The sequence below is a fragment of the Podarcis tiliguerta genome (genome assembly GCF_965153285.1).
Source record: "Podarcis tiliguerta genome assembly, chromosome: 12".
NCBI lineage: Eukaryota > Metazoa > Chordata > Lepidosauria > Squamata > Lacertidae > Podarcis > Podarcis tiliguerta.
The window spans coordinates 48,089,880-48,113,570 of record NC_139545.1 but is presented as its reverse complement, the minus strand read 5'-3'; the positions used below and the strand labels follow the sequence as shown (position 1 = coordinate 48,113,570).

The 23,691-nt window shown below is 40.2% G+C and overlaps 1 protein-coding gene and 2 long non-coding RNA genes across 3 annotated transcripts in view; 2 read left to right on the top strand and 1 right to left on the bottom strand.

The window, feature by feature from the left end:
* Positions 1 to 538: 538 nt before the first annotated feature.
* On the top strand, positions 539 to 7,692 carry LOC310661094. The gene is made up of 3 exons (XR_014503697.1): positions 539 to 629; positions 4,542 to 4,641; positions 7,607 to 7,692. It is a non-coding gene; the product is annotated as an uncharacterized lncRNA (long non-coding RNA).
* The window catches only part of PAXIP1 (PAX interacting protein 1), a 30,798-nt gene continuing 14,614 nt past the window's right edge, over positions 7,508 to 23,691 (bottom strand). Inside the window, exons 8-21 of the mRNA XM_083406150.1 lie at positions 22,895 to 22,989; positions 22,349 to 22,444; positions 21,409 to 21,546; positions 20,072 to 20,193; positions 18,968 to 19,152; positions 18,462 to 18,505; positions 17,688 to 17,755; positions 16,623 to 16,725; positions 15,121 to 15,289; positions 14,179 to 14,279; positions 11,895 to 12,029; positions 11,729 to 11,804; positions 9,851 to 9,911; positions 7,508 to 9,211 (exon numbers count right to left, since the gene is read on the bottom strand). Coding sequence (XP_083262276.1) covers positions 9,196 to 9,211; positions 9,851 to 9,911; positions 11,729 to 11,804; positions 11,895 to 12,029; positions 14,179 to 14,279; positions 15,121 to 15,289; positions 16,623 to 16,725; positions 17,688 to 17,755; positions 18,462 to 18,505; positions 18,968 to 19,152; positions 20,072 to 20,193; positions 21,409 to 21,546; positions 22,349 to 22,444; positions 22,895 to 22,989 — 1,409 coding nt within the window. The 3' untranslated portion in view covers positions 7,508 to 9,195. The remainder of the gene's footprint in view (positions 9,212 to 9,850; positions 9,912 to 11,728; positions 11,805 to 11,894; positions 12,030 to 14,178; positions 14,280 to 15,120; positions 15,290 to 16,622; positions 16,726 to 17,687; positions 17,756 to 18,461; positions 18,506 to 18,967; positions 19,153 to 20,071; positions 20,194 to 21,408; positions 21,547 to 22,348; positions 22,445 to 22,894; positions 22,990 to 23,691) is intronic.
* Positions 9,219 to 20,267, top strand: LOC310661117. The gene is made up of 3 exons (XR_014503737.1): positions 9,219 to 9,355; positions 10,010 to 10,069; positions 20,081 to 20,267. It is a non-coding gene; the product is annotated as an uncharacterized lncRNA (long non-coding RNA).

Sequence of the window (23,691 nt, the reverse complement as noted above, 5' to 3'; positions counted from 1 at the left end):
GAACCATTCCTGATCTCTCTTTTTTTAGAGTTAAAAAACGTGAGTGTAGATCCTCCCTCGGTTTTGGGAAGGAGGCGGGAGGACTCTAGGACCCTGTCAGACCCTCACGCTTCGTTCCCCAAGCCTGGTGTCTCACTTACCGGGCTTTAAGGTGGTGCCCTCTCGGCTCAGCACACACCCTGATCACACACCCCTAAATCCTAGATCAGATGCAAAAGTGCAAGGAGAGCTCCTTCACCGCTTGGTGGGGGGTCATCAGTGACTAGCTTAGAAAGGGTGGTGTACAGAGCCCCCAGTCGTCTCACGGACTATTGACCCGTCCACCACTTATCCGCTGCCACCAACCAGGTCCTCCCCGGTAAATCACTTAGTCTCAGTCAGGTTCTCAAGTTAACAAAGAAGAGTGTAGTTTATTGCAGACACAAATAAACTTTAACTGTTGTTACTCTTTACCTTCTTAGTTTTATTTTTATCCTGTCTCTAACTCTTCTGCCTCCCCTCACACCAACTGTCTCTCTAATTCCAACTGCCTTTACCAACTGCCTTTCCAAACCAACCAACCCACTAAAACCAACCAACTAACCACCAACAACTAACTCAAACCTCGGGCTAAGCCCTTTTATAAACAGGTAGGCTCTGCCTCCGGCTTTCCTATTGGTCTACATTTTAACCCTTTCTCTCTCCCCTGTACAGACATTTTCTAAACGAGCGGGCAAACGCCACAGATGGCTATGCGTACCCTGATGCATGACCTTTTGGCAAATGGAATGGTGCTTTATATTTCCCTATTTGCGGGAGGCAACCTCATCTGGGGAGGAGGGTGCCTTTGAAAAACAGTGAAAGGATCGTCCTGGCTTCACACAGACTTTAATTTGGAAATATCCTAGGAATAATTATATTTCTAAGATATTGAGTTGTCTTTCAATATAAACTCCCACCCCCCAAAATATTTGGATGGCAAATATCTGAAGAGAAAGGTGTATATAGTTTGGGGTCTCTCTTTTAAGTTGGCAAACAAGTTAAACTTGGCCAGTTTTTATTATTATTAATGGAATCAAATCCCTCCCTGTCATATGAATGGTTTTAAGAAGTAGGGCATGGGGTGTGTGTTTGTTTTACCAATGTCCTCTGTCTTGATCTCTTGGGAAGCAGCCAGCTTAAGCCACTAGCGCTGCGCAAAGCTGTTGACGGAATGACAAAAATATGGAATGACAAGAGGAATTTTAATATGAAGACTCTCTAAGAAATCTGGCTTTAAGGTTGCGGTGGTTTTACTGGTGTGAGCCTGACAAAACTGTCAATGTTAATGCAGGACCACAGAAGAAACAAGAAAATAGTAAAACCACAGGAAGACTGCATCTGGCACAGCAATTATAACACAAAAGGACTTTGATATTTTTAAAAAGCCCTAGCGATGAAGAACATTTGAAAAACAGTGATGCATCAGCCATTCTTAAAACAAAGAGGTGTTTGAGATGTGATATTAATAATCATTGTACCTCTTTTTTGGTACATTTCATATTTGTGTCAGGGAGTAAACAAACTACACCTGGAACCAAAAATAAATAAATAAATTGCGAACTTTTGAAATGTGAAAAAATTTCTAATTTTGCGAAATTCTGAATTTCACAGTGGCCAACCAGATACCTGTTGGAAACTGTTAAATTTGAAATTTGAGTAAGCAGAAATTAAGTGCTATTTCAATATGTTTTAACCATTTTTTGTTCTTATCTTAAATGGCAAGTCTATTTTCTCAAGTTTTATGGCCACAACTATTATATAGTTATTGTATTGCAGTAGAAATTTGAACATGATATTTTACCTCAAAAACGACATTGCATGTTGTTGGTAAGTCGCTAGACACTATTGAATGCTAGCTTTCAGTATCATCAGCTACTGAACAATACTGTGTTCAGTCTCTCAGATATTGTCAATACAGAAAGTATTATGATGCAACAGTGATCAAATTGTAGTAAATGCTGAATATTATTTCATATCTTTGATACTTGGCATGCTATGATGTCCAGTACTTATTACTGTGTGATGGAGGACACCATAATATTTACCCTGCTTGTGCAAACTATCAAAAACCAAAGCAAAATACCAATGAAGATCAGATATCAAATAAAGTCAGAGTTCATTAAATGTTATTTAAAAGTGTAAAATATTTACCCTTTAATTGTATATGAAATTATGCACCATTTCTTTATAACAAAAAGTACATTGTTTGTTATAGTACAGTTCCATCTCTAATGTCAAAATCAAATATTAATATAAAACAGTCAGTTAGGAAGTTAGGAAATATTCAAACTAGAGACTCGGCTAAAGGTAAAGGTAAAGGTACCCCTGCCCGTATGGGCCAGTTGTGTCCGACACTAGGGTTGCGTGCTCATCTCACTCTAGAGGCGGTGAGCCGGCGCCGTCAGAAGACACTTCTGGGTCACTTCCGGGTCAGCGTGACGAAGCTGCTTCGGCGAACCGGCACCAGCACAGCACACAGAAATGCCGTTTACCTTCCCGCTATAAAGCGGTACCTATTTATCTACTTGCACTTAAGAGTCCTTTCGAACTGCTAGGTGGGCAGGAGCTGGGACTGAAAGACGGGAGCTCACCCCGCCGCGGGAATTCGAACCGCCGACCATACGATCGGCAAGTCCTAGGCACTGAGGTTTTACCCACAGCGCCACCCGCATCCTTATAGAGACTCGGCTATACAGCTGCAAATACTGTAAAACATTTTGAACGTGTCTTAAAGTGCAATATACAATTGTGGTACTAGATGGCGACTTGGAGCTATAGCAAATTCAATGCATTTTTCAAAGCAATTTGGAAAAAAAAAATTCACAACAAGCGAAAGTTTTAAACACGTATGTAGATTCCACCTAGGTTGATGAATAGGGTATATCAAACTTCAAATAATTGGGAGTTATTCAATAGCCCAACACAAGATGGCAGCAAAGGACAAATTTGTGTGTTTTTGTTACTCATTGCAAGTAGGCAGATTTTATTTTGATTTTATATTTTAATTTGTTGGGAGCCGCCCGAAGTGGCTGGGGCAATCAAGTCAGATGAGCATAATGTCATCATCAACAACAACAACAACAACAACAACAGGCAGCTCATTGCCACCTGGGACCAAAATAGATGGCTGCTCCTGTGATCCTGAGGCAAGAGAGAGATGGAGATGGATGCACATTCTGCCGACTGTTTCACACTTTCCTCTATCATGGGCAAGTTTCATGGAATCATAGTTAGAAGGGGACCCTGAGAACCATCTGCCTAACCCCATGCAATGCAGGAATAAGACATGACCCTGTGAACCTGGCGCTATCAGCACCATACTTTAACCGAACTACCCAGTGGTTTCTGCAATAGCCTGAAGACCTTTTCGTCAATTCCAACTGCCAATGAGACAACTTTGCCCCTCAGATTTGGCCTTTGCAGCTGTCATTCAGGCATTCATCTCCTCCTAGACTACTTGGGTCCTGCAGAAAATAGAGCCTCAACCCATGCCATTTGGTTCTGATTAAAATTTTAGTAGCCCGCCATCCCCCTGCGCAGGTCTTGCATTTCATCTGGTTGCTCCCCCTCCCCTTCCCTCCGCAGCATTGCCCAGCATGCAAACTAGGCTCAGTTCTCATTGAGCTGTTTTGGGACCCCTCTTAGAGTCCCCGCTCCTCTAAAGACTACTTTGTCCTTCTGCAAACCTTGGTGTCTCCTCTCTGGTGATACCTCTCTCTGACATGTGACTGTTGCTCTTCTTAAGGTGCATAAGGAAGGGCACTTGGAGAAATTGGAATTACAATATGGAGGAGAACCGGCATTCAGAGTGGGGAAGACTGAGCATTTACTGTTTTTCCTTGAACTGCTTACTCTCCTGCTGAAAGGAAATAGTTGCACCAACATACCTGGCATGGTGGTGCTTGAAATCCCTTCAGAGCAGTATTAAGGGCACAGTCTCTGTCTCCTGTATTTTTTTGTCCCTTGTGAACTGTTTTGCATGTCACCGTTAAGCTACATCAGGTGGTGGAGGCTGGTGCTGATATTATGCGCCTATCAACTCTGTTAGGCTACTTTGTTCTAAACTGAAGCCATCTTAACAGCCACAACTTGAAAGACTGTTCATATTTCTGTTTTCTATGTAAGATTTTATGTATACTGAGTCAGACCATTCGTACATCTAGCTCTGTAATGCCTTTGCCAGAGGTTGGGAACGTTTGGCCCTTCAAATATTGGGCCAAAACTCACCTTGCACCTGACCACTGGCCATACTGGCCTGGAATGGTGAGCATTAGAAGTCCAGTTGTATCAGAAAGACCATTGCTCCAAAACTAAAGGGTTTCAGACTGCAGCCACTCTTTCCCTACCTGGAGAAGTTGGGAACCGAAGCCGAGACCTGTATGCAAAGGATGAGCTCTACCACTGAACGAGAGAGCCTAAATCCACTTGTAATTTCTTAAATATCACACTTCTACCTACATCAATTAATTGAAGTGGATTTCATGAGCAACTAATTCTGCATTTTAAATCTATATTCATAGGAAAACCTGGCTGCAAGGGCAAAGTTAGCCTCCCTGAAGCATTTTGTGAGCAGGCTCTGGGCAAAACAGCATGCAAATTATTATGGTGGCCATGTATCAGGTAAGTAATTTTATATGTAATCTGCTCTTTTAAAAGGAAAATATGTTTCATGGGTTTTGTGCTCAAGATCTACTAGATGCAAAACCAAGGATAGTTAAAAGGAAGTACCGGTACTTCTACATGGAGCACATAGTCAAAATATGGAACTCAACTCTCCCAGGAGGCAGTGATGGCCACCAACTTAATAAATAATAGAATTGGAAGGGACCACAAGGATCATCTAGCCCAACCCTCTGCTATGCAGGAATCTTTCACTCAACCTGGGGCTTGAACCCACAGCCCTGAGATTAAGGAATTCACAGCTTTAAAAGATTAGACAAATTCCTAGCTATTGGTGGTTACTAGCCACAGTGACTCTGCTCTACCTCCAACAGCTCGAGGCAGTAAATCTTCCCAATACCAACTGCTGAAAGCCAAGGGAAGAGAGAATGTTCTTGAGCTCAGGCCGTGCTTGTGGGTTTCCTACAGGCATCTGGTTGGCCACTGTGACAACAGGATGCTGGACTAGATGGGCTATTGGCCTGATCCAGCAGGCTCTTCTGATAAGGAACCTTTATTTGTGCAAAGCAATTGGCAATACATTATTAGTTCTCCATTATGTTAATTTGGTCATTCAACTGTGGTTCACATTTTCTCATTAAGGTAAAGGTACCCCTGCCCGTACGGGCCAGTCTGGACAGACTCTAGGGTTGTGCGCCCATCTCACTCAAGAGGCCGGGGGCCAGCGCTGTCTGAAGACACTTCCGGGTCACGTGGCCAGCGTGACATCGCTGCTCTGGCGAGCCAGAGCCGCACACGGAACGCCGTTTACCTTCCCGCTGGTAAGCGGTTCCTATTTATCTACTTGCCCCCGGGGGTGCTTTCGAACTGCTAGGTTGGCAGGCGCTGGGACCGAAGGACGGGAGCGCACCCCGCCGCGGGGATTCGAACCACCAACCTTTCAGTCAGCAAGCCCTAGGCGCTGAGGCTTTTACCCACAGCGCCACCCGCATTAGCAACCCATAAAAGCATTAGCAGACTCAATACTGCAACTGAGATGAAAGACAGATTGCTTCCTCAAGATTCATCTGAAGATCTACAGATCTAAGGCAGCCTGATGTAATATATCACAAGTCCTGGGAGAGGGCAGTGTCTGCCCCTCTGGGATCTTCCCTAGATTCCTTATGGCAGTAGATTCCTTATAGCACTAGATTCCTTATGGCAGTTCCTTATGGCACTGGGCTTCAGCTGAAAGAAGGGGACAATGACGGGGGTTTCTTATTTCCACTTTCAGAGGAAAAGACGAAGGCAAGTGAAAGTTGATGAGCTGATGCTGAAGGTGCCAGTACATGGGTACACAAACTAAGGCTCAGGGGCCGGATACGGCCCAATCGCCTTCTCAATCTGGCCCGTGACAGTCCTGGAATCAGTGTGTTTTTACATGAGTAGAATGTGTGCTTTTATTTAAAGTGCATCTCTGGGTTATTTGTGGGGCATAGGAATTCGTTCATTTTTTTCCTTCAAAATATAGTCCGGTCCCCCACAAGGTCTGAGGGACAGTGGACCGGCCCCCTGCTGAAAAAGCTGGCCCCTGTGCTAGTACAAGGAGTAACTGTATTTGTTGAGAACGGTCTGTATCAAGTGCTACCTTTGCAGCATAGCTGCTACGTCCTGCATGGAATGCTGCCCTGGTAACGTTGAGAACGGAACAAGAGTTGTGTGTCAAGACCCCGTAGCCACCCCCTCATTGGGAAATAACACACACAAGGACACGGATATTAGGTTTATGTTATTGGGCAAATTTGGCCACAACTTTATTGATTACAGAATGTGAGTGGTATTGGCTTAGGCATTGAATGGACCCGACTATATCTGACTCCTGCCCGATGCGCAGGAAGTCTGGTAAGGGTAAACCACCGGAAGGGGGAGCCCAATGCATACCAACTCGAGCTCCCCCTGGTGTTCCTGTTGGGGTCGTGTCATGGCCCTAGCCCCCGACCTGGGCTTCGGACAAGATCAACACCCCTGGATTCCTTTAATGGAATACCCTTAATTAAGCTTGGAGGGGTAGGTGATGGCCACACCTCCCCTCCCCCATCACAAGGTCAAACAATGCCTAACCGCAACCCTAACAAAGCTGTGACGATTGCTACAAGGTAGGCGAAAACCACATGGCCAGTGCCAATTTGCCAAGTGGAAAAATTCCTACCAGGCCCCTTAACGGCGACCAACCGAGGTCCATAGCAAGGCCAGTGCCTAAACCTGCAAAATAGGGAGGGCGGGTGATTGAGGAAGCGAGCCAAAGAGGAAGCCTTCCGGCTTGTGCCTCTGATTTAAACGGTCCCGGCCACGCCCTCCCCCCCCCCCCAGTGGGGAGTGGGTAGCCATGCAGTTCTAACCCTCCCCACTGGGAAGTGGAGCAGATTTGTTGAAAGTGTAGACTGGAAGCTCCATGAATGCTGTGGTGCTTTCGGTTTTTTGCCCATTACAACCTTTAAAAATCTCCTCGTACTGTAGCATGAGAAAGGTGGCACAGGGCCATGTGGATTAGATTAAAGATGGGGAAGAGATAAAGGCTCTCAGGTTCTCAGTGGCCCTTACTGAATTGTGTGACAAAATAAGTCCAGTGCATTGGCAGGTGCCCAAGGGGGGCCTCCCCTAGAAGCAGAGGTTGCAGCAACATGTTTAGGAATTCCAAGTGGTGGACGTTTTGACTACCTGCTTCCCCACCCCGATTCCTGAAATTTAAAGGCCTGAGTTCTGTATACATTTCACCTACCTGATGGCCATTTTACAAATTCTTAAACTGAGTGAGAAAGGTGGGTTCCTACCAGATGTTTAGCACTGAACAGGTTCACATGCTTTTTGAATCTGAAAAATGACATGGTTTTATGCCGTGTTCCAAAACTCTTTTATAAGAATAAACATACATAAAATATTCAGTGTAGCAATTATACAGAACATAAATGTGGCAAATGTTTTACAGGCAAGAAATATGACACACAGACGCTGCAGAAGAGGCAACCATCACTGAAAGCCACATGGGAAGCATGTTCATTTTAAGGACAGCAGGTATTTCCATATGCTTTTCCTATAAATCATTTCCAATGCCTTGATGGTGGACCTGCTGTACTTTCTGTTCTGGCTGTGCTACTTTCCAGTGTGAGCACACAAGTACAAACACCTTCAAAAGTTATGGTGCCAATGACGTCTAAAAAAGGTACATTGATCTAGTTGCCAAGTTTCAGCAGTGAAGAGGTTTCTTTTAAAGGCAGTTACGAACAAAGAGATGTTGGCTAAAGTATGTAACTTGCTAAACCTTGCAAAAATGTAGTGTGTGAGAAAAGATCAACTAACTTCCGCTAACATTTAGTGCAGTGTCTTCAAAGTGCATTGCAAGTCTGTCAGTAGTGTTCCGTGTCCCACCTGCCATGTTTAAACATTAAACCATCAGAATTTATACCTGCAGCTGCTCCACATGAATCATGTGTTCTTTTTTTGTCACATATGGCCCTTCATTTTCAGAAACACAAATGCACAAAGCATGGCATGCTGTCAGGTGAGACAAATGCTAATTATTTCAACCTATATAAATTAAAGAATTCTGTAGTAACTGCCAAACCCAAATTATTGAAATCCTCAAAATCACTGAATGGAGATTTGTTATTGGATCCATAGATAATCCATGGAAGGAATTGTACTTACTAAAAGAATCTTTGGGAACTGGCTGCACCTTACCAGACATTGTTCTTGCTGAAACAGTAGTTTGATACTAGTTTTTAAATAACATATACTCAATTTATAATTAGTTCCATTATGTACAATATAATTTTGCAAATGTAATTCACCTTCAGTGAGTTTAGTTCTGTGAATTCATTTCTTGCATATTTATTTCATTAAAAATTATTTCAAGAAAAATTATAACAGCGGATATGAATGAGTTCAACCTAACTTCAGTAGAAATACACAAAACATTAACAATAAATTCTGCTTAAAATACTTGGTTTTTAATATTAAAACATACCTTGTAAAATAAAGGGAAGATTATCTTACAGCATTTGAAAGAATGATTTAGAGTAATTTACTCTTACCATAGTGCCATAATTGCACAATATTTAAAAGAAGAGGAAAGGAGCCACTACAAAATCTTAAAAACCAGGATATTAGTAATATAAAAGAAACAGAGCTTAATAAAATAAAATACAAAATACTTTATTTCCATAATTTACATACCACAAGCCCTTTCTCTTTACATTCCAATTTTGTGTGATTAAGTACCAACAGTTGTGACAACTAAAAAAAATTAGGAAAACTAATTTGTGATATAAAAAGTAACCTCTCTCTAATATAATACAAAGAACATAGTTAATTATGTTTTAATAATAAAATGCTGCACATCTTAAACAGATGCAATTAACGTTTGCTCTCCTGCCTCAAACTGCTCATTGGCCTTCAGCAAAACAAGGGAGGAAGGGGACAAGAACTCCAGAAGTGCCAACTGATCCACAGGCTGAAAAAGCTGGAAGGAAGGAAGGATTCAAGGAGTCTACAGCAATAAGGCATTTTCACTTCCAGTCAAGTGAATTTATATGTACACTTGGGTTAAGGAAAAAGCTATGCTGAAATGTGCAGATTGCCATAATCGGTTTTTTGGTACAAGAAAAGGATAACATAAGGAGAGAGAGAATCTGTTTCTTAAGACTAATGCGTCAACATGGTTTTACAGCTTTCTAAGGTAAATATGCACTCAAGAAGAAAACACTTTGATGTGTACTTTTCAGGCTATACTTTGATTAGAATATATGTGTTTCAACATTTAATTCAAATGTTAATTCCTTTTTTTTTTTTTAGAGACAGCATATTTTAGAATAAATCATTAAGACATTATTAAAGGGACAGTCACAACAAAAGATTAAAGCATGTGCCCTTAATTTCAGGGAATCCTAGCAAACAATTCTAACTTCCTGTAAAAACCAGCAAGTATTTTTGCAAACACAGGTGAAAACTATTACCCTGTACTTCAATGAGCCTGTGAGAGCAATGAGGGAATAATACATGCCGTGGTAAAAGGTGATACCAGCTTACCTGAATTCCAATTATCTACATTCATTCATTAGTTAGAAACTCTATATATGGCTAATAAATTATGTGAACTTTGCCAGCTGTTCCCTTTAAGGGAGGATAGAATACAGAAAACACAATCATATTTTATATAGCGTATGAAGGATATGATTCATAATCCAGTGTCTGAGTAAGAACGCCAGTCAAAACAAACTCTGCATTGTGAACATCTGCAAATACAGGGGGGGAAACATAAAACTTAATCAAGACATCCATGGTAAATTAATTGCAACTACTGAACTTTTAACATTTATGTTTTGACTGAAAGGACTTGGATTGTGGAGTTGCCAGTTGAAAGTAAGAAAGACAGAGGCAGCACTTATTCAAGGTAACTATGAAGCTGGCACTGTGTGTGTCCTTAAAACATCAATGTTTGAGGAGACTGAGATTTTGATTAAGAGGCAGTGTGCATAAGGGATACTTGGCAGTTGGGTGCCAGGAACAGGCCTGTGCAAGCTGTGTCAGACTGAGGCACATTTGCAGCTGGTGAGCTGGACAAGTCATGGAAGCAGCCACTCATAAGCTGGGCTAGTGCCAAGTTTGACATCTTCAATGTAAAGCTATAAATACACCACAGGCGTACACTGTGTGCAGCCTGAATAACAATGTGATTTGAGGTGATTCAAGGTTGTCTTTCATATTATTGAGTTGGACTGTGTTGTTAACAAGGCATGCTGAGGTGGATCAGCAAGTTGCCAGCCTTCCAAGTAGCACTGTGGTCCTAGTCATTCCATTAAGTTAACTGTTATGTCACACAGACACAGCTTTTATTTTCTCAGAAGTGAAACGAAACTCACTGGGGAGCTTGCAGGTGAAAGGGTATCTTTTATCCTGACAGAGAGGTCTGGATTTCAATCCCTTTGATTATTTCCTAGTACACTTCATTCAGGTAGAGGGACATTCAAATAAAGGCAAAGTATAAGCAGTTAGACTACTGAGGTTGCCTGCTTCCACGAGCGCTGACTTGCCCCCCCCCCACACATTGTGGGGCGCATCATGTGAAGCGTCCCACCCCCACCTAGTGCACAAGTGCTCACTCACCGAGTTGAGACACACAGGTATCCCGCCGGTGCTGGCACTTGTGTGCCGGGTGGAGAATGGGGAACACAGAGCTGGGCTCTGCTCTCAGCCTAATCCCCCCAGCGCAACATCGGCAGGGAGGAGGCAGAGCGGGCCACAGGATTTTGGGGGAGCCCAGCCCCCTCTTGAAAAATTGGGGGGGGGGCTGAAGACCCCTCAGGCTCCACCACTTGGTGCGCCTGCTTCTAAAGAATAAAATAAATTTAAGAGTCCTGTGGACAAAGAAGCCTGAATGGATCCTCCTGAAGTTCACAGTCTTAGACTCTGGTAGGTTTCCCTTCCCTGCAAATTTCATCAGCAAGTGAAAAGGGGGGAAATATAGCCCCCTTTTTAGATTCTCCATTACAGTGGAACCTCGGGTTGCGGATGTAATCCGTAACGGAGGCACATCCGCAACCCTCAGCATTCGTAACCTGCAGCGCTGCATCTGCGCATGACACAATTTGGCACTTCTGCGCATGCGGCGAAACCTGGAAATATCCGTTTCCGGTACTTCTGGGTTTCCCACAGTCCGCAACCTGAAAATACGTAACCTGAAGCATTTGTAACCCGAGGTACCACTGTACAGAGCACTGGATTTAACAGCACCGATTCAAATAATGAATCACAACGGAATGAAACTTTCAGGGGTCTTCATTTTGATTCATGCTGATCCTGTTTGACAGATTCTGTTTTACCTCCAACATTTTGCATTGGGATTTATCTGAACCTGATACTCACTCCTAGCAAAAGGTGTTTTCTTCTAATACTATTCAAAAGCCCATTGTATGTATAAAATCTCCCACAAGCCCACACATCCAGGATTTGATATATAACCAAACTATTAAACTAGGGTACATTTCTTTCCTTAAAGTGCTGGTGCCATGTTGCATTGTTAAACATTGTTGTAAGTATAAAGAACACATACCTATGCCTCTGGCAAAATATTCTCGACATAAGTGAAGATCATTTTCACAAGAAATCAGAATAATCTCTGATAAGCTCTGTATTAAAAATAGTGAAATTGAGTCAGCTCAAATGGACACATTTTCCAAACAGAAAGTTGTTAGAAAATCAATCAAGATCACACTCACTTTGTTTTGCTTGTGTTCCATGAGCTTACGGAAAGAAGGTTGTTTGTTCAATACCTTTCCTCCTGCACATTCCACAATAGATTTCATAGTGGAAAGGCTAGGGCAAATTCCAGGTGTAATATAGAAGTACTTTCCCTAAAATCAAAACATTTATGAAACACAAAACACATCTGTATGTCTGCATTTATGACACTGACCACTATGTCACAGAGCAAGGTACCAGTGTGGTCTGTCCACTTCCTGTCAATTAGCATTCCATATTGTGGTATATTAACTTCTCACCTTGTCCTGCCTCTTCTCTAATGTTATCATTTTTCCCCTTAAGCTGATGTTCGCCATGGATACCTTGCTAATTTCTTCTACAAGGGAGGAAGAAGGTTCTGACTTGCTATTTCTACAAGATCTCAAGGCAGCCCCACCCCATAGTTTTTATATACTGTACTCAAGTAGAAGACTTAGAAGTAGAGGTGGGTGGGTGGGGAGACAAGAATGTTACAATAATTAAAAGCAATTTTGAATTATGAATAAATAAATAAATGCAGTTTGATACAAGCAAAATAAGACTATCTTTACAGAGGAACCTACAGCAAGTTCTTACTTTACCATCTGCTTCCTAACGTTTGGTTAAAATAGAAAGTACTCAGCTATCTTATCAGTAACATAAAGAGAGGCATCAATAAACAGAATAATAACCAAGTTTCAGTGGATATTGCAGTTATAATTTTTAACAAAGGAAGAGAATCAGCCTGTCTCTGGGTTCCCTACACAAAGTGCAGTATAAAACGACATGGCTGACAGATTATTTCTGTTCTACAAGGACAGTCATTCATTAAATGGAATGTTTTAAAATTACAGATGGAAAAGCATTAAAATGGTCAGGCATAAATACTCTCCATTATTTGTAAAGAGTTAATGCATGAAGGGATAACTTTTGGCAATTTCATAATTTGAAATATTACTTTTAAATTATGAATGTCAAACCTTAGTTGCCATTCTCAAAATGATGTTTCAATGGGTAACAAAGAGCTGAGCTTTAGACCATAATTACAAAATTATGGATTTGTTAGCTGAATAGAAGAGGCTTGATAATCACTTGTACAGAGGAAAATAGAAAAATTTAAAAGAACCGTCAAGATTCTGAACTAGAGGAGAAAAATAACCAACAACTAAGTATCAAGAAATAGTGGTCTTGAAAAGGACTGAGAAGCAGGAATAAAACCAAAGGTTTTGGAGATTTGAGAAAACTAAAAGAAGGAAAGAGAAGTGGATAGCTGCCAGTATCAAAGATTAAGTAAGTTCCAAAAGGACACAGAGTCAAAACCAGATTGCAAAGAATCGCATAAAGTAGATTATTAGGAGAGAACAATGTCCTTGGGAACTGAAGAAAGGGGGGGAGGCGACATGAATAAGCTCCCATTTCTTCCCCTACCAAAGCCAATAAGAAATAAAAAATCTTAAGTTCCAGGACAGTGAGGAACTAGCTGAAGTGGCAAGTATAACAAAGGATGCTGGTGCAGACACCACACCCACCATGTGCTGGGAGTTTATAAATTACATAAAGTATTACTCTTGCTTCTACAAATACAAAAACCAGCTCCACAACCGTTTAAGAACTGATGCCAGAGTTTGATTTTTTTTCTTCTTCTTCCCTCCCTGTGCCTTTCCCCTTGAGTATCATTTTTTAGACTGTAAGCCTGCAGGCAGGGACTGTTGTATTTTAATTGATTGTATGTAAGCTACTCTGGGAGACTTTTTGGCTGAACAGAGGGGTACTAAGGCTCTAAATAAATAGTAATATAACAAGTCATTTACAGGCCAAGTACTTCTCAAAGACAATCAGTCAATTCATAAAACCTGCCAAATTATGGTGAAGGAAGAATTATGCTGACTTTTGCACTGATAAACCAGTTTGTAATTGGCTAGCAAACCATATTCCAAAGTCATGATTTGAATTGGGTTTGCAAATCATGGTGGCAGTTAACAGTAATCATTCTGTTTGCAGAAACTGCTATAAGCAAACTTATAAAGCAGATGGGAAATGAAAGCACATGCATGATTCTAAATTATGGTAATGTTTGGAAGCTACAACCAAGCTGTTGGTGTGATGCCTCAGTGGAATCCAGTCTACAACATTTAGTTATACTGAACTACTTATATTTCAAGATAAAAGTTACAAGTGGTTGGAAATACTTTTTTTCTAGGCTAGCAGACATGATGGTAACACTCATGTTTAAACACTTGGTTCAAATAATCTGGATTTAGCGCTTTTTAAAAACTGATGTACCTTGAAGAGCGGTGTCTCCTGTGCTTTCTTTAGAGATTCTTCTAAGCTGAAACAGAAAAGAACTTCAGCTTCTGCATCCCTGAGTATGTAGTTTTGCTCTTCTAAAATGGAGGAAAAATATAACTGTAACTATTCATAACACAAAAAGATGCAAGCATCTACTACTGAGAAAATAATCTGTTATCAGGAAAAAATAATTATTTATGAATTTATAGACTATCATATCAGATACTACTACTTTAGTTTGGGCATTTAAATTCAGTTACCCCACTATAAGTTCCATCAATAAGGAAGATGCCAGTGGGGCAGCTAGCAATTGTCTTCTTTTAAAAATCAATAGCTTAATTTTAAGAATTGCTTGGGACCCTTAAATTAAGCAGCACAACTCAATATAAGAAGCTGGAGTTAAGTACTTGCTTTAATTTTATATTTGTTTACAAATTTAGCACTTGAAAATTGCTGAGTGAAGAGGAACTACTTTTAAAACCACAAAAAATTTAGAAAAAGAAATCACTCATTAAAAATGGCACTAGAGATGTTAAAGTTCTACATGCATAGCCATAAAGGTGGATGTTGGGAGCCGCCCAGAGTGGCTGAAGCAACCCAGTCAGATGGGTGGCATAATAAATTAACAATTGTAATAATAATAGTAATAATAGTAGTAGTAGTAGTAATATTTTGTAAAATATTAAGCACTGCTTTGTAAACTGTACCTACAAGTAAAACACAGTACACAGAGCTGGGGGCATTAACCCTCTTACCTGACTCACTCCCCTGGTCACAGGGGAAACTTCTATTTCAACATTTTTTGATTTGATTGTTTCAGTGTTGTCCCCCTGCTTAACAGCAAGAAGGGCACTATTTTGCGCATGCTTCGTTTTTGTGTTTTAAAGGAGAGACTCTTTATATCACTTATACTGACAAGCGTTAAGAATTACTTACCTATAAACTTCTGGCCCTTGAAACACTCTTCCAACCATTCTGGGGTTACTATATGCTTTACAACTGAAATAGCTGTAAGGAATTTTACAGTACGTGTCACTTTACTCGCTATTAAGTGAGTGCATTTCTGGGCAGATTCTGCTACTTCACCTCCAAGAATGTAGAGTTTCTGAAAATTTTATTTAAAAAAAAGGTTAAAGCCTCCAGCCACATCATAATAGTTCAATCAAACTAAAAGCAAGATAAACTAAGCCTAGTTCACACAAGCATACACATAATTACCATACATTTGATGACCAATAACTAAGCACATGAACCAGCTCCACTGAAAAACAATGTAAAGCAGCCTTTCTCAACCTTGTGTGTTGTCAGACTACAACTCCCATCATAGCTAGCCAGCATGGGCACTGGTCAGGGATGATGGGAGCTGTAGTTCAGGAACATCTGGGGACCCAAGATTGAGAAAGGCTGCTGTAAGGTGATAAAACCTATGTCTGTGATGCCACACCTCTGATGTCTTTTATGATTTTACATTAGCAGGCACTGCAACAAACATAATTGTGTGAAACTACCGCTAGATAACAGAGACGCAGGTGGCGCTGTGGGTTAAACCACAGAGCCTAGGACTTGCCAATCAGAAGGTCGATGGTTTGAATCCCTGTGATGGGGTGAGCTCCCATTGCTCGGTCCCCGCTCCTGCCAACCTAGCAGTTTGAAAGCACATCAAAGTGCAAGTAGATCAATAGGTACCGCTCTGGCAGGAAGGTAAACGGCATTTCCGTGCGCTGCTCTGGTTCACCAGAAGCGGCTTAGTCATGCTGGCCACATGACCCGGAAGCTGTACGCCGGCTCCCTTGGCCAATAAAGCGAGATGAGCGCCGCAATCCCAGAGTCGGCCACGACTGGACCTAATGGTCAGGGATCCCTTTACCTTTACCCCTAGATATACCATATAGTCTAGCAACCAGAAGTCAAAGAAGAGTCCTGTTAAATTAGACCAAAGAACAGAATACTGAACCAGATAGGCCAAACAATTGTCAAATTTTGGGGGCCTCTTGATAGATTTGCAAAGTAAATAAATTGCCATGGGCACCATACAAACACTAAGACTAAACACACACCGCAACCTGTTTTATGAGTTACAACAGAACACTACTTTCAAGCCTAACTTCAGCATGAGCGGGTGAGGGGAGGAAACCCTGTGGGTGCCAGAAGAGGTCTCTACAGACACATGTACCCCTCACTAGCAACCCCCGAGATAGGCCTTTGGTCTGATCCCGCAGGCTCTTATGATGATTTAGGTTTCTGTACAAGACTATATAGTAGATCTAAAAGAGCTTTCATACATGTATGTTTTGTTGCAGCAACTGGTAACCTGCTTGCATGAATGGGCCACCAGAGGTATAGAATCACAAGACAAACGTTTTAGATTATTTTGCAGGGTTTTCAGTAGAGAAAAATGTTACAAAAGTGTTTGTTCTGTTAAGACAGAGGAATGTCACCTTGATGTACTGATGCACCTGGGAAGGTTCAAATCCCGTGAAGAGCACTACTGGTGTCAATTCTGATGTCACGTTTTTATTAGGAGTTGGCAAGTCTTCAATTCTACAAATACAAAATACTGTTAATACAAAACACGGTATTTTTGGATTTAAAATTCAACACAATTTTGATATACTGTTTTCATGATTAATATCTAAATGTAGAGAAGGTCCATGAAGTGTGTAGAAACACACCGTATGCAACTTTTGTTTGGATTTAGCTGGTGCAGCCATCTTTTGTAGAATATTTCATTTCTGAAGCGCCTACGTATGGCATTATTTCAAGGTTAATGTTTTCTTACATACTTTGACTTAGTTTGCACCCTCCCTCCTCCCTCCAAACTGTTCACTTTCCAAAGGACAAGTGTCTCTCTAAATAATCATTAGCAGAATGATAATATAGAGCGGGGCTGGGGAACGTTTTTCAGGCCGTGAAGGGGCCCTCATAGGGGACCTTCAGAGATCAACATGCTAGTGTTGAATGGGCCAGAGGCAAAAGTGGGTGGAGCAGCAGGTGCAACTCTTACCTTTGCAAAGTACACACAAAGGTCCAGCCCAAAGGTTTCTACACACACAGAGTACAAATTTCTCAATCTTCCATCAATGCAAGCAAGAGACCTCATCATAGTTCAAGAGCGCATTCCACCCAGGCAAAAGAACACAAGGAAGGTGCAAAGCAAGGTTGAGAACTAGGAAGGCAATATAGCCTGTTGTTGTTTAGTCGTTTAGTCATGCCCGACTCTTCGTGATCCCATGGACCAGAGCATGCCAGGCACTCCTATAGACTAGTCAGTATTTCTCAAATTTGGGTCCTCAGCTGTTGTAATCCAACAACAGCTGGGAACCCAAGTTTGAGAAGTGCTGAGAGAGTCCTGAGACAGAGGGGCCCAAAATGCTGCAGTCGTCCCCTAGGATTGCAGTTTGCCACTCCAGACAGAGAGCTTTCCAGAGGTTTTAGCAGTAGTTTTGATAACTTTATTTAATAGACTAAGAATGTGACACGTTGGAGAATGGCCACTCTCTTACCTTGGCCGCTTGCTTGACGGTTGAATTACCGATTCATTTTGCTTTGGTTTTAGTGGTAATCTCACACCCTACAACAAATAATATAGAAATATATAAGCGCGCGCACACACACACACACACACTTCCCCTCTAATAATTATTTACTATTTCACAGCAAAATCTTTTAGCCATAGTAACTAAAATAAAAACAAATTTAGCACACTTAACGCCTCAGCATAGGAGCCTAGATGCAGTTTAAAACCTTTTGGAGAAAGGTTAATTAGTTTGTGCATGTGCATACTACACAACCTAGTATGCTTCATCAGTCATCAAATAATTGTATTAGAAATTGTCAACAGAAAGCAGTATCAAAACTGAAGGTTGTTCAAGACATGGCCTGGTGTCAGTGCCACGTTAAACTATAGTTTAGCATGAGAAAAGCCACAGCCCCAAATGTATGTACTCCCACCACCCTGATGCAGCCATAAGAACTTCTAAAGTTTTCACTTCCATTTTCACTTGTCACTCTTGTCAAACTCGTATTGCTAATATGCCTCTGCAAAAATCCAAACACGTTCAAAGATCATTTAAATAGCAAATCATATTTTTAAAATTGGATTCTTTATTCTTATATTATGTAAACTGCCCTGGAATCAATTTTAAACAAAGGACAGCATAAGTGTATCTTAAACAAATGAATCTTTTAAGCATTTATAATCCTTTGTCCAAACAGATTTATGATGTCCTCACTGAAATAGCAGTTAAAGTAAATAAATTATTAGCAAATCCACATACCATTAGAAGTTCTGACGATACTTTTAGTGGAACTCTCCAAGCATCTGGGAACAGTGAACAGGAAAGAACAAGTTTTAACATGAGGACATATATTTTCTGCACACTCCACCACACTAGTTCAGTGCACACAGTCTATTCATGCTAATTACACACACATAGTCTGACAGCATGCATGGAACATACCCCAAAAGTGGCGCAGTTCACATTAGGAAAGTAAATATGTACTACCCTTTATTTCATGTGTTGCTTCCAGTTTTGCACAAACATTCTAGCAGTGCAATCCTAAAAGTCTTTAAAGGGAATGAATGTCATTTCCTATGGGGCTTCCTTCTGAGTAAACCTTTCTTAGTTAGAACAGTAAATCAGAAACCCAAGCAACAGCCATACTGACATGTCCCAAGCCATGCAAAGTTCGTAAGTATGAGCAACATATATATTTATTCATATATTTCTTTACTACAGAAAACTAACATTTGCTATGCTGTATGTCTGGCAACTCTTCTTACCAAGAAGGTTTAAAACCAGATGTTGATTAGGAGCAAGTGGTTCTTGAAGATTGAATACTGTGTATCGATTGTGCTGTATTTGCCGCAGTGCTTCAAAATTTCCAAGTAATATATCACAGAGCCATTGCGCATTCACACATGGTATCCTCCACTCTTTGGCTTTCTCATACTTTAAACCAGTTGGTCTTGTTACGGAGGGAAAAGAGACAAAAATGATACTAAACATCTTATTTATTTTCATTTATGAATCACTTCCCATGAGGCATCCCAAAGCCATTTACAATAAAAACATGTATAAAACAATTTAAAACAATTGCACATATAATACCAATTTATGAAACTATTTTATATATATATATATATATATATATATATATATATAAAATAGTTTCATAAATATATATATATGTTTAAAACAAAAGATACCAATTGGGATAATTCTTTTAAAATGTAATAACTTCTCTGTTTATTTTATAATTTTATACTCACTAATATTTTCACAAATTGTAACAATATTATTTATATATCATGGTGACTTGCAATCTCGATCACACGCAGTCTGTAGTCCACTGGCAGTAGGAGTACAATATGGGCATGTCTTTAAGTTAACATCTTACATTAAAAACCCGACAGTACCATATTATCGAAGGCTTTTCACCAAAGCCAGACTAAATGTCTTTCCTTCTGCAGTGTTGGATGGCAGGTTGAGAGGAGTTCCCTACCAGGACAGACTTTGCTCGTATGCTCAAGATATCTATTCCATAAAACATATTTTGTTGCACTGTGCAAAATATGAGCAAGTCAGGGCTGAAGTGATACTACCCTTGCTGGTACTTTTCCCAGGAAAATCAGAGGCTCACTATGCCAGGTTCCTATTGGAAGACCGGACAAATGCTAGAACATTAGCGGTGGCCAAGTTTTTGTTGGTGGTTGCAAGAACCAATGATCCCTATATTCTGAACAAAATGCTTGTTTAACCTGGAGGTAGGCTGTATGAATTGGGTATTGCTTTGTAACGATTTGTTGGGTCTCTGGACCATAATAAAAGTTGATGATGATATATCATGGTTAATAAAAAAATCAAAATAAATATAAGCCACTTACTCTTTACAGATGAGAACTGTGTTGCTGCGACAAAGATAGCCTGTGTATTTTGCCCCTGAGAGGTAGGCCATCAGCTTGAGATCATCTCTGTCACTATCAACAAAACCTGTCACTGAGATTATCTGGAACAGAAGATGATTCACCCATCAGAAATATGAGTAAACAGAAATTTCAAATAAATGCTATCAGAAAAAGTTGTAAATCTCTCTTGGTCATTTGTAGTATGTGTCTCCTTGCCCATCTTTCAATGCCTACCAAAAGTGTCCTATTCTTTAAGTACCGTATTTTTTGCTCTATAAGACTCACTTTTTCCCTCCTAAAAAGTAAGGGGAAATGTTTGTGCGTCTTATGGAGCGAATGTAGGCTGTGCAGTTATCCCAGAAGCCAGAACAGCAAGAGGGATTGCTGCTTTCACTGTGTAGCGATCCCTCTTGCTGTTGTGGCTTCTGAGATTCAGAATATTTTTTTTCTTGTTTTCCTCCTCCAAAAACTAGGTGCGTCTTGTGGTCTGGTGCGTCTTATAGAGCGAAAAATATGGTACATATTATGGGTAACCTTTTCTTCCCAAGTCTTCAGTTAATTTGAAGTATGCTATGAAACAGTAACTCTTCTCATTCTCAAAATGTGGACGCATAACTGCAGCCAGACGTTTTTCTATTTATCTAAATCTTTTCGTACTGCCTTTTAGCCCCAAAAGATTCCAAGGTTCATTTCGTGGAATTATTAATTGATGTAGGAAGATTCAAGGTGTAAGCAACCCTTGACAGAAAAGGTCCAAACCAAACATTTGAATATGAAGTGGTAAAATCTTCAGGCAGTCACTTTATGACAGGGGTTCATAATCTATACCCTTCCAGATATTGTTGGACTTCCAAATCTCAGTCATGGTCAGTATGGCCAAAGGTCAGGAATGTTAGAGGGGCCCCTGTTCTCCATTCTTGCTTTATGATATCATTTTCATAAATTGAACCATTTGCCTAACTCTCAATGTGATAACCAAATTTACCATCGAACAGAAAACCCTTCATAATGCAGTAATCCTCACATAAAAAGGAGTAACAAACAAACCAGTTCCACACCTGAGATTTAAAGATAACTTAAATTGCACAGCAAGGAAATATATCCCATTTACATAAAGATATTTAGGTGCAGTACAAAAAAATCCTGAATTCAATCATGTAATTTTATTAATTCCAATTAGAGTTGTAAAATATTCTCAGAGACAGGACGTTACATATTTGCTCATTTTTATATCTTCCAACATTAAAAGCTGCTTGAAGTAAAAGAAATAATAGCAACAGCACCTTCCAAGCAAAATGCTAGAGTTAATTTCTTACATGCTGTGAACATGGTTTCCCTCCTGGTGGAAATGCTACAGGAAAATGAAGAGCTCGGTGAGGTGGTACCATTTTCTTCTTTTTTAGCACAGAGTTCAACCAGTGTGCTGTGATACATCTCTTCCTTTCTCTCAAAGCCTGCAACACAAATGCAAAACATTGTCACTGTACATATAAATTTTAGTAGGTATGTATGAAAATATTTTAAATATATATATGTTGCTGCCTTAGGTTTATAAAGCTTTTAGCCACCCACTTTCAAACAAAAATGAGGTTGGTAATGGGATACAGATGAACCAAAGTCCTCAGACTGCAGTGAGTGCCATCTCTGATACAGGCCCACCAATCCTTAGGTTAGTCACTCTCAACTGTAGGGAGCATACAACTACCACAATCTACAGAACAACAACCAAAAGATACAATATATATTTATTTCTTGTATTCTGTCTCTTTCCTATTCAAGCCCCCCCCCCCTCCACACACTCAGAGAGAGAGAGAGAGAGAGAAAGCGCCCTCTAACCCCATCCCCAATTCTTCACAATTGCCTCCTGGGCCTCAGAACAAAGGGGGTGACAGAGCAGATGGGAAGCCCCAAGTCATAGCATGAGTACTCGTTTGGCTGCCAAACAGCTATAACAGCAGGGAAATACCTAGGATGAATGGTCTACTCAGGAGGAGGGAGAAGACCTAGCTACAGGCCATGACTGCACAGAGAACCTTATGTTATTGCTGTTTGAAACTATATGCTTAAAATTGTATTTTACAGTTTTAAGTTGCCTTGAGGTTACTAGCAGCAAAAGACTGGGAGAACATAAATTATGTATCTATAGATACTTTCACCTTTGTAATAAATTGTTCCTGAACTATTATATCATTCAATGTAAGGAAATAAACAGCTCTTACAAACATAGGTAAGTACATTTGTGCCATTTGGTCTTACCTGAGCATACATATTACTAAGCTGACTTTCACAGAGAAGATGTGTACACCGGTTTGTGAATGTGGGATCTACTGTACCGCCATTTGCTTGGATTATCTAGAAAAATAAAAACTAGAAACACTTAAAAGGTTTGTTAATCAAACAACACTTATTGAATTTTTTTGCCATGTTACATATGTGCCATAGTTTAAAACCTGTGAAGGCTCTTATCACTGTATTTTGCACAAAACCTAACTGGTAAGCTTGTTACTTGAGAGTAATGGGAAATTTTGGCAGATGGACCTCTGATAAACAGATAACAAAGAAAGGCAGAAATTATGTTTGAAGCTAGTAACAGTAAAAATCAGTTAAAAGGAGAACAAAGAAGATGAAATTTTGTGTGCTTTGTTGGTAACATATATATTATAGACATGGAATATATATAATAATCTGGTAAGTCAAAAATAAAACAATTTGTTGGTTTTTAAATATACCTATTTTTGTTTAAGAAACTGAAAAACTAATGCACAAAACTGAAAAATATTCACAAACAGAACAAATAATTACCCTTTTCCATGTTGCCAGTAATTGTTTATCAGACATCTGCTCAGGATAATCAGCAATTGCAAAGACACAACCCAACAGAAAATAGTCTTCTGGAACTAGAAGAGTAATAAAAATTAAATTAATACAAAATACTCTAGCATATTTTCTCTTATTTAATGGGCTACCATTAATAGTAAAAAGGTCTTCATTTACTGCTATACTCATCTCTTCAAAGAGTGAAACTTGCTGTAGCTCACAGAACATAAGCACACCTGCAAGGTCCTCCACTTCCCAGCAAACTTTAGATTGGTGTTGGAAAGCAAGTGGCTGAATTTAAAGGGTGTTCTGCAGATGAAGAAACAGTTCTGTGAACTGGAGTTGCATTGTGCACACATCACCTCAGGGACTGTGCATGGGTTATTCCCTCTGCCCATTACCGTACATACAAAAGTGAAGAAGCACCACGCAGAGACTGCCCTTCACTAGTATTTGGATGCATTGTGAAAAATGCTTAGTAGACTGTAAACAATGAGAGCACTGGTGGGTCTAATAAAAATAGGCCATGACTTCATTCCAACAAGCTCTATACTTGAGCATGTCCACTGAAATGGAGGACTGACAATGGCCCCATAACACATGTAAATTATCAAATACAAAAAAGTCTTGGAAAATGTTTGAACTAGAAGAATCTCCTACGTGAAAGTTTGTAGCCGAAACTATTTTTGGGCCATGGCACCGTGCTGAGAAACTCACTTCCAGATGTGGTTTGTTCTACCTTACTCTACTCTTGGTTTTCAAGCTGTTAACAAAGATGGTTC